At 39.1% G+C, this 9,742-nt stretch overlaps 2 protein-coding genes across 2 annotated transcripts; both read right to left on the bottom strand.

The window, feature by feature from the left end:
• Positions 1 to 467: 467 nt before the first annotated feature.
• Positions 468 to 1,282, bottom strand: LOC141660083 (uncharacterized). Its single transcript, XM_074467045.1, has 2 exons — positions 861 to 1,282; positions 468 to 819 (listed from the first exon to the last, which is right to left on the bottom strand). The coding sequence occupies exons 1-2, from the start codon at positions 1,280 to 1,282 to the stop codon at positions 468 to 470; spliced, it is 774 nt and encodes a 257-aa protein (XP_074323146.1).
• A 3,066-nt stretch (positions 1,283 to 4,348) lies between these two features.
• On the bottom strand, positions 4,349 to 7,419 carry LOC141724041 (protein trichome birefringence-like 25). The gene is made up of 4 exons (XM_074526025.1): positions 7,055 to 7,419; positions 6,369 to 6,646; positions 4,707 to 5,502; positions 4,349 to 4,613 (listed from the first exon to the last, which is right to left on the bottom strand). The coding sequence occupies exons 1-3, from the start codon at positions 7,278 to 7,280 to the stop codon at positions 4,732 to 4,734; spliced, it is 1,275 nt and encodes a 424-aa protein (XP_074382126.1). The 5' UTR covers positions 7,281 to 7,419; the 3' UTR covers positions 4,349 to 4,613; positions 4,707 to 4,731.
• Positions 7,420 to 9,742: the final 2,323 nt, after the last annotated feature.

Consider the following 9,742-nt stretch of genomic DNA (forward strand, 5'->3'; position numbering starts at 1 on the left):
CTCTATTATAAGCTTTCGATGTATCTAATTTAAGTGTTATTTCTCCATCTGGGCTTTTTTTTCCTTTTCATGAAATGTAACATTTCAAATGCTACTAGGACGTTATCAGATATGTTCCTGCCTGGGACGAAAGCTGACAGGTTTTCAGAAATTAGGCCTGGCAAAATTTCCTTTATTCTGTTTGCAAGCACTTTTGCTAGAATCTTGTACAAAATGTTGCATAACGCAATAGGTCTAAGATCATTAAGTTTCTCCACATTGTCTTTCTTTGGAATGAAAACCAAAATGGTGTCATTTAAACTAACCGGAAAAGGCAAGTCCCTTAGCCAGTCACAACAACATTTGAAGCTTTCATGACCCAGAAGCTCCCAAAAATGTTGAAAAAATACGGGACTAAATCCATCGGGTCCTGCTGCTTTCTCTGGATGCATCTGCTTAATTGCCTTTGTTAATTCCTCAAATTTGATCTATGATACTAATCTGTCATTCTGCTCATTCGATATCACTCGCCCATCAATTTCCTCTTCATGCATCTCCACATTTGTATCTCCAGCAAAGATGTTTTGAAAATAGTCCACCGCCATTTGGGCCATAACATCCTGATTGTCCACTCTGGTTTCTTCCTCATCAACCAAGTGATTTATAGTATTCAGCTTTTTCCTCTTTGTTGCTGCTGAGTGAAAAAATTTAGAATTTGTGTCTCCCTCTGTAAGCCAAAAAGCCTTTGCTCTTTGGCGCCAATATAACTCCTCATGATACAGAATCTCATCTAATTTACTTTTTTCTGCAAAGTATTGTTTTATGCCATCATCATCCACTCTGTTCGTTAAACCACTTAAGACGTCTTTCTGCTTCTTTACTTTATCTCTAAACTTGTGAAAAAAATTCGTCCCCATTTTTCCATAAACGAAGACACCGACAATAATTTAGGGAGCATATGCATCGGAGGAATGGACTTCCAATACTCTGCAACCTCTTTTTTGAAATTAGGCTCATTTATCCATGTATTTTCAAATTTAAATCTGAACTGTTTCCTTGAGTAAGTAACATTAACATTCACATGCTCAAGAATAATTGGATCATGATCAGATGAAATTGTGTGAGTAACAGTTAACTTATATAAAGGAAATTTTCTCCACCATGATCCATTTGCAAAAGCTCTGTCCAGCCTTTCCCGAACCCACCTTGGACTTCCTTTGCTTCTTTCCCACGTAAATTCTCCACCTACAAGATCAAGCTCTGTGAGACCGCACTCCTTTATAGCCGACCTAAATCCATCCATGAGGTATTGAGGATGAGGGTGAGGTCCTTTCTTGTCAAAGGCATACAGTAAATCGTTAAAATCGCTAATTATGCACCAAGGCATATCAACACAGCTGCCAATTTTCGTAACATATCCCAAGCTTCTTTTCTACGAGTTCTCTCTGGATACCCGTAATAGCAAGTTCGGCGCAATTTCGCTATAGAGTTTTCAATTACATGAATGTCAACGTAATTTTGAGACGAGTCCGTGATCTGACAAACCATATTATGCTTCCACAGAACTGCCAGCCCACCACTTCTTCCCACTTTGTCGACCGCGAACACATTACTGAAGCCAAACCTATTTTCAACGACTTTTATGACACAAACTTCTACAAGAGTTTCTGAAAGAAAAACTAAATTAGGACTCTGAGATTTGATCAAATCCCCCAGAATACGAATTGCACGAGGTGACCCTAGGCCTCGGCAATTCGAGCTTAAGTAATTCATAATGGGCGGTTAGCTTGCTTAGCAAGCGTAGCCAAATCATTGTTTTTGGTTGCTGTAAAATCTATTCCAGAAATCACAATTTCCTCATTACATTTGTCCCCTTCTTTATACCCACTGCCAGATATTACTTTTTCAACATCCATTACGTTATTTATTTATGGCCCACTTCTTCTCCTTTTTTATGTCCTCTATCACCAGCCCACTTGTTTTCTCCATTTCAAGCCTATCAGATATATACTTAATCGAGGAAGGCCCAATGCGAATATTTCCCTCCACCTGGTCAGTTTGAAAGGTTACTTTATTTGACGGTCCCCGCTCATTTCTCCTGATTATTATACTCCTCTCAACTAAATCAAAATCTTTATCACCCGATTTTACGTCCGAAAAATTTGGGATGTTGTTCTTTCCCCCAAATTTTGTCGTCCATTCTGTGTCCTCCTCACTCCTCAGCCACTTGATGTTTCCTTGCTCAGCCCCTCGCCTTGACGGAGCTCTGAGCTAGGTTCCCCAATCTATGTTCCCCTCTTCACTCCTGTTATCTATAGTTCTCCTGCAGAAACGCTCCGTATGCGTGACCAAACCACAAGCAAAGCAAAAATCTCCTAGATGTTCATACTTGCAAGTCACAACAAATTCAGAGCCGTTCTTACGCTTTATCTTTTTCTTCCGTTTCAATGGCTTTCTGATGTCCACTCTGATCTTTAGACGCATGTACCCACGCCATATGCTACTACTGTTCTTGCTATCATACATTATGAATGAGCTAAAAAAGTTTCCTAGTTGTACTCCCACAGCCTCGGACATGAATCCGCTTGGAATGTCGTATACTTGAATCCATATATTCAAATTCCACAAAAGGCACTTTTAATGGTTCCTTTTGGGATCTCCTCTAGTAACAACATTGCATTATCGAAACTCCACGGACCACCGTTTAGTACCCATGCTTTATCTTCCTTATGAAAGAACTGAAAAAGAAAAATACTTGTTTCCAATTCTTTTATATTTATTAACATTGTAGGCTTCCATATATCCGCCATTTTGGACTTCATGGCTCTGGTATTAATGATTTTCTCCGTCAAAAAACGGCTAACCAAACACAATCATTACTTATCTATTTCTTCAAAAATCAGATCTTCATTCTCCTCTTCTTCCACATTAAGATTCTCCATTTGTTCTTCAATATTCTGATACCTAGCCATTACTAAGACTCACACAAACTTGAATTTCAGATCTGGAGAGAAAACCCGCCTCTCACAAGAATTTGGAGAGAAAAAATATGTTGCTAAACTAAGTTTTATCACAATATTATCATATATAAATTGTGTTTATATGAAAAGAACATGTTGTGTGATTTTGTGTAACTTTGCAAAGAAATCATGCTGTGAGTGTCTTTATAAACTTATTTACTGATATATAAATAGTGAATTGAAAATTATAATTAGAGTAGTATTAGGTGTCCCGGAAAATTTCTTAAAAAAATTCCTGGGCAAGACACGTGACTAAACTATGATTTGTAGGCATAGATATATAAATGCATTATTTATATTATTACTGAGATAGATACCAATTACACATGTTTAACATTTTCCGTAAGCATTAAGGATTCCTTCTTATTTGGAAGGGAACCCGCTCACTTATTCTCCTTCTGAATACTGAAGAGTAAACCCTTGCATTCTAAGGATGAACTAGGTTAGTAATACGGAGCACACCGCAAAAAGATTTTAAACAGGAGAAGTCCCCTCTGGATTCGAGAATGGTATAGGGTCCCTATTTTATCTTCCTTAAAGTCCTTTATGAATTTTGAGTCGGGAATAGAGTTGTGGCTTATTCGGCGCTATATCACAATTCATTCTCGGGCATAGCTGTTTACGAAACGTCGGCGGCGGGAGTCTTACATCCACCTGTTTACTAAGATCATCAAAGATTATTAATGCGTGCATTTTATTATCACGGAAATACTCCCCCCTTTGCTCCATTTAGCTCTGCGGCGACTCAGGCATTACTCAATAAATGTGTAAGGCTTACAGAAGTACCCAAACAACCACACTATGCAATTGAAAAACAAATTCTAGTCATTTATGCAGTTGTCTATGGATTCTGATATTTATCTGTGATGCATTTTGGTCTCAGGGACTTCCTATCTGATGGACTTCAAGAAATGAGATTGTACAGAGATCTCGATATATTTTTTTTTAAAGTAGATATATCCAACTTATATAGTTTTTTTTAATCCTTCTACGAAGTATATGCATATACAAAATGTGAAACCGATCATGATTACTGTTAACATTTGTTACAAATACATACTAACTATTATCAATCAGGTTATTGCAATATATAAATCAAATAATTTATATTTATTGCTGATAAGTAAATCTCATCTCATCTGGCATCTGGCGGAGTAGACTGTTTAGAAATTAGAACCAGGTATATTTTCACGCTCCTCAACATGTAATTGAAGATCGAACTACAATAATTACAATATGGTCTCGTTTATCTTCTAATTGAAGAAATTTTGGTTCATATCCAACAAAGGGTTCAGGAGAAGGTCAAGGTTTCGATTCCCTGGTGTGTGTGTGTGTGTGAGTTCACTTGGAAAAGAAAAATGTTCCCTGAAAATTTAATTTACAGCTGGTAACTTCATTGAATAATCAAGATAACTATCAACAAGATTAAATACATTACCTGATCAAACCAAAATACTCAATATATCTAGTAAGGGTAAAATGCAGACAATCTTACACCTTGGAAGTTGAAGTAATATTACATGACACCAAATCTTATCAAATTTATTACTAATAAACAGATGCCATCCTTGATCGGAAACTCAACGCCATTTGTCTGAAATTCACCGGCTTGAACTGAGAAAAAAATTACACCAGAGATGAATTTAGATGAGAAATAGATCAAGTAACATCGATTAAGTAACACTGACGCGTAAACCAAAGGGGTACCTGACTCTTGAAAGAAGTATAATCTTCATTCATGTAGCAGCATATGCATCATCAAGGCATTCCAAGTATCAATGGGGCCTGGCAAGCACCAATGCAGACAATCTAACTGAACCTTTTTACTCTTATCTTTACCTGAAAAAGGATGAGGTCTTCTATAAGGTCCTGGATGCCCGTCAGGTCTTAACAGTGACAAGTGTGTAGTGTCAAACAGTCTTAAAACCGAACTTTTATCAGATGCTGCTGCCTTTGCAAATTCTTCTAACTCAATCTTGCGCATTGCGAGGTCCAAGTCAATTAATTCAACCTCACCTTCTTTAAATGGAACAGTTCTGTTACAATAACCCCCGGTGTTCCACTCACCATTTTCAAAGTGATCGGGTGTGGATGTCCTAAAAAATGCATAAGCCTTGTGTTCTGAACTGGTAATGAACTTTAGAACTGATTGTATTGCTTTCCGGTAGGCATATGTAAAATCGAATTTGGTTAGATTCTTTTGAGGGCAGTTGTGGCATCCAACAATAGTGTCGTTCTTGTAGAATAATGCAGTTTTGAAAAACCACTTTCCAGCACCAATCTCAATGTAATCAAACTCTTTATACCTATCAACCCATGCAGGGTCAAGTTTGTCAAAATGAAGCCTTGGTATATCTGATGCAACTCCCTCCTTGTTCTCAAATATAGCCGATTTTAAGAGGAAAGGGGACCAGACAACCGAAAGGGTGAACCCAGACAATGGAAAATACCATGTTCTGGATCTGTATTCCTTGTCGTGATATATACTATTAGGTTTTTCCACCTAAATATCACAAAAACAAGCAATTGGTAGATCAATAAAGAAGCTTACAATCGTTTCCTAGTGTTCTTAAGGCATTCCATCCAGAAATCTAATAAGATATCATATGGTTGGCTGGAGCTTAGACTATCATACAAATAGGTAAAGATATAATTTTACGAAGCATTAGTATTATTTCACAGAAATCCCCTTGCCAAGTCAATAAACAGGAAAAGAGCCAAATAACATTATACACTTTAAGTTTCATGGATGATTACAATGCAAGGTAGGGATAGGTTAATAATGATGATAGGTGTTATCTGGTTAACTAATGAACTCTTTCGTATTTGAATCTGAAAATGCCAACATCTAAATCCTCGTACGAAGATTTAAGTGAAAAAGTGCAAGCTGTGAATAGACAGTTAAAAAGTGATTATAGTGGTCTCCACCGCGAACAAGCAGCTATCATGCAAGGCATTAGTCTTACTTGTCTCTGCAGCAATACATAAGCTGCAATAAGTATGTTTACCAATAATTAGTGGGGCAGCCAAGAACTTCCTACCTGCAGAAACCGCCGGGAAGGGATGTGCTCTAATGATTCAGCTTATCGGTATGGTAACTATGGCTGTAGATTAATCTTAAGGATCCTACATGTTGAGCTTGTAAAAGTCTAGTCAAATTTGGCTATAATCTCAGTTCAACAACTGCAGCCAAAGCTTGCAGTGATTAAGCAGCACTAAGAAACGCAATATAACAAAATTCCTTATTAATGCCAAGGAATTTCATAGAACATATAATTTGAATGCCTGAGAAAATAATTTATTAATATGTAAAGCTTTGTAACCGCTTTAAAAATAGGAAACTTATCTACAGAGTTTCACAACAATCACCTGTGTGAGAATGCAAAGCAATGACTGGACGTGATTACGCGAGATTGAATCACCAATGAAGGCCATTGACTTATTTCTCATCATCCTGAGAAACTTCACTGGATCGAACCTAGGCAATGCACAATCCCGTGGAGTCCACCTCCAGTAGACATAGCCTGACTCAGGCCTCCCATTCTCCATACAATTTTGATGTTCTTCAATGGACTGACAAGTCTTGTTAGTGTAAAATGGAGCAGTAGAATCTGGCACCCATTCTCCGACAAAAATGTTGCATCTAGCTGCAAGCAGATCATTAGTAAAAGTGTTCTAGACCAGTCAGCCACAAACTAAATGAAGTTAAATTCTCAAGAAAGAAAGGCACCAAAGGCAATACACAGTTAATTATAGAAACAAATCAACAATATGTAAAGCAATTTAACAAACAATTGCTCTTCCAGTTTCGAATTTCACATAATGGGATCATACACTTTTGACAACACGAAAAGGGAATTCAAATGAAGGAAAAACAAGAATTATCTAATAAAAACCAAAATTGTCGGATTTTAAGAAACAATGTCAATTCTTGAATGTGCCACAAATTAGCCCTCAAGAATCAAGAAGAGGGATACAAATAAATAACATAATCTAAACTAAAATTTATGTAATAAGAAATAAGGAAGCATGCAAACATAAATAGAAATACTCACCGTGGCTATAAACCCCCGGAAGATGACTAGTTTCTGATCCCTGGACCGTAGAATTCCGAAGAAAGTCAGTGTCAGAGTCCAAAACAGGGGGAAATGGAGTAAAGAAATAGAAGCGATAAAGAACACCTAGAAAAAGAAAACCAACAACACATTTAACAAACATGTTTTCGTATTTCTCAAGCGAATTAGGTGTGGTGTTTGAAGAATCAAACGCCATGGGATGCATTGAAGTAATGGAGACCAGAAAGAAAACAGCATGTACAAGTTATTTTGATTTTGAATTTGATCTACGTTTTTGAAGAAAAGTGGTAGAAAAAAAACAAGAAAGGTGATGACATGATAAGAATTGTAATGTGGAAGCAGAGTGAATGTGTTTCATTACTTCATATAAAGTTGATGGGGAGGCAACATTTATGATATCACTTGTTGGCTGTTCTGTTTAAGTTTTGTCATCAATGCTTCGGGAGTTACTACTCTCAGCAGAGGATAACTCCTAATTTATTTTGTTTTAGTAGTGATTTTGGTTTTTTCTTTCTGAAATTCTTGAGTAATGTTACCTTCCTCCTGTCATCCTCAATGTTATCTGTTCCAAAATATTATTTCTTCAATTTCTTATATTATAGTTGAGAGGACAGTGAAATTATCTATCAGTAACTTTTAAAAAGTGTATTTATACCGGATATGTCTCGTTTGTCGACGAAAATAAAAAAAATGTCCGAAAACGTTACACTTGTCAACGAATATAAAGAACTGCCATGTGGCTATTCATAAAGACGTAATTTGGGTTTAAAGATATCACGAGATCAATCCTAATCATCATTCTCCTACTCTTTACTCTTGTAAGAGAGTAGCATAGTTGTTAAGATGTCGCCTAGATGAAAAGGTGGTAAAAAAAATCAAAAAGCATCTCAACCATCTTGATTTTCATGAGGCGGTACCTAGACGTACATTAAATGACTTATGCATTCAACTATAAGTAAAAGTGTAAAATATTATTTTAATATGTGATTTGACTTTACCTACTTTCGTCTTTGTTATGCCCGCTTTTGGTCATGGGCCCTAAACAGGTCCCCATAAGTGTATTGAAGAGCTGAAGATCCATAAGATTTGAGCCAGCTCATGCGAGCTGGGCTCAAGTGATGACATGGGAGCTGGGCTCACACATGCGAGCTGGGCTCACACATGTAAGGTGGGCTCACATTTGTCATCTGGGCTCACAAATGCGAGCTAGGCTCGGTTGTGCCCACTCGAGGTGGGCTCAGGTGCCTTCACGCGAGGTGGGCTCAGATGACTTCACGCGAGATTGGTTCAGGTGATAGTATTCGAGTTGGGCTCGGTTGTGCCCACGCGAGGTGGGCTTAGGTGCCCACACGCGGGCTGGGCTTAGGTGCTCACACGCGGGCTGAGCCCATAAGCCCACATCTTATAAAAACAGAGGTAACATTATATTTATCAATTAAAAAGGAAGGCGGTGCGGGCTGAGGTGACCAGGTCGGCTCGCATCAAAGGACTTTGTGTGCAATATGAAAAGTGACTCATAGATGACTGAGTTGCTCGTAGATTTCGGGGCCGACACGGGTTATTCCTACAATTACGGGAAGAAATGCGGAGATGCCGCAAGATTGTAGGAAGCGTGTAGAGCCGGTCGAGATTTACGTGACTGATTGGCTGAAGGCCTGACTTTATCGTGGGCTTGGGCTACACGGGTTGGAGAACCCTAACCCTAGCCTACGTGACTTGTTACCCAAGAACTACGTGAGGCTTGATCCCTATAAATAGGGTACGTAAGAACTTGTATGAGACATGAGTCGATACTTGATAGAGAATAACAAACCTTATTCTTTCTTAAGGAGTCAACATACAAGCTCAGCCACCACCATTCATAACCTTCCTCCGCCCTCAAACACCGTCCTTGATCCTTGTTCCGCCCATCAACCTCCACAACATTGTTATACGAAATTCTCCCTATAACAATTGGCGCTAGAAGGAGGGGCATTTTCATCTTAGGGAGAAAGATGACCAAAGAAAGCAAACAAGCGGCAACACCATGAAGCGGAGGCAAGAAGAAGGACCATAACGAGGTCGAGCACACGCCCCCAGAGAATCAGGCGCCACCTCCACCAATTGCAACCGTGGACGGGCAGGCGGTCATGACGTATCTCGAAGGGCTGGCCGATCAGATGAATCAGATCAATGCCCGGATGTCAAGGGTAGAGAGAAGCTCGGTCCAGAACGCCAAGCGTAAGGCGCGCCGCCTCAAGGTCTCTCAGCGTAGCTGGAAGGGCAAAGGTCCTTAGAAGAAGCTGATCCACGATTTTGATGACGTGGCAACTGAGACCAAGCAGAAGAAAGAAACATCGCGCGAAAAGGAAGATGTATCCCGAGGCCATGATGAGCGAGGCAGCCAGATCTCTACGAGATCGGGGCAGAAGCCAGCTTCATCTGAGGCAAGGTCGACTAGCGTGCTAGACCGAGTGGGTAAAAAACTAAGTGAGCATGACCTCAGGCTCAAATTAGAAAATTGCAAGAAGCAAGTGATGAAGAAGAGAGCCCAGAACAAATCGCTGCGAGACTCAGGAAAGGGAAATGGACATGCGAAGAAACGATAACAACTATGGATCTTCCTAACGGGATCACTCGTATTGTCACTACGACCTCTGAATGCTTGATAAAACCGGCCCGAGCTCA

Source organism: Apium graveolens, chromosome 5 (assembly GCF_009905375.1).
Source record: "Apium graveolens cultivar Ventura chromosome 5, ASM990537v1, whole genome shotgun sequence".
NCBI lineage: Eukaryota > Viridiplantae > Streptophyta > Magnoliopsida > Apiales > Apiaceae > Apium > Apium graveolens.

Coding starts and splice junctions, on each gene's coding strand:
- LOC141660083 (XM_074467045.1), bottom strand. CDS start 1,282: ATGGATGGATTTAGGTCGGCTATAAAGGAGTGCGGTCTCACAGAGCTT. Junction 820..860: donor TTCACAAGTTTAGAGATAAA/GTAAAGAAGCAG, acceptor TTTAACGAACAG/AGTGGATGATGATGGCATAA.
- LOC141724041 (XM_074526025.1), bottom strand. CDS start 7,280: ATGCATCCCATGGCGTTTGATTCTTCAAACACCACACCTAATTCGCTT. Junction 6,647..7,054: donor TCCGGGGGTTTATAGCCACG/GTGAGTATTTCT, acceptor ATCTGCTTGCAG/CTAGATGCAACATTTTTGTC. Junction 5,503..6,368: donor TGCTTTGCATTCTCACACAG/GTGATTGTTGTG, acceptor TGTGATATTTAG/GTGGAAAAACCTAATAGTAT.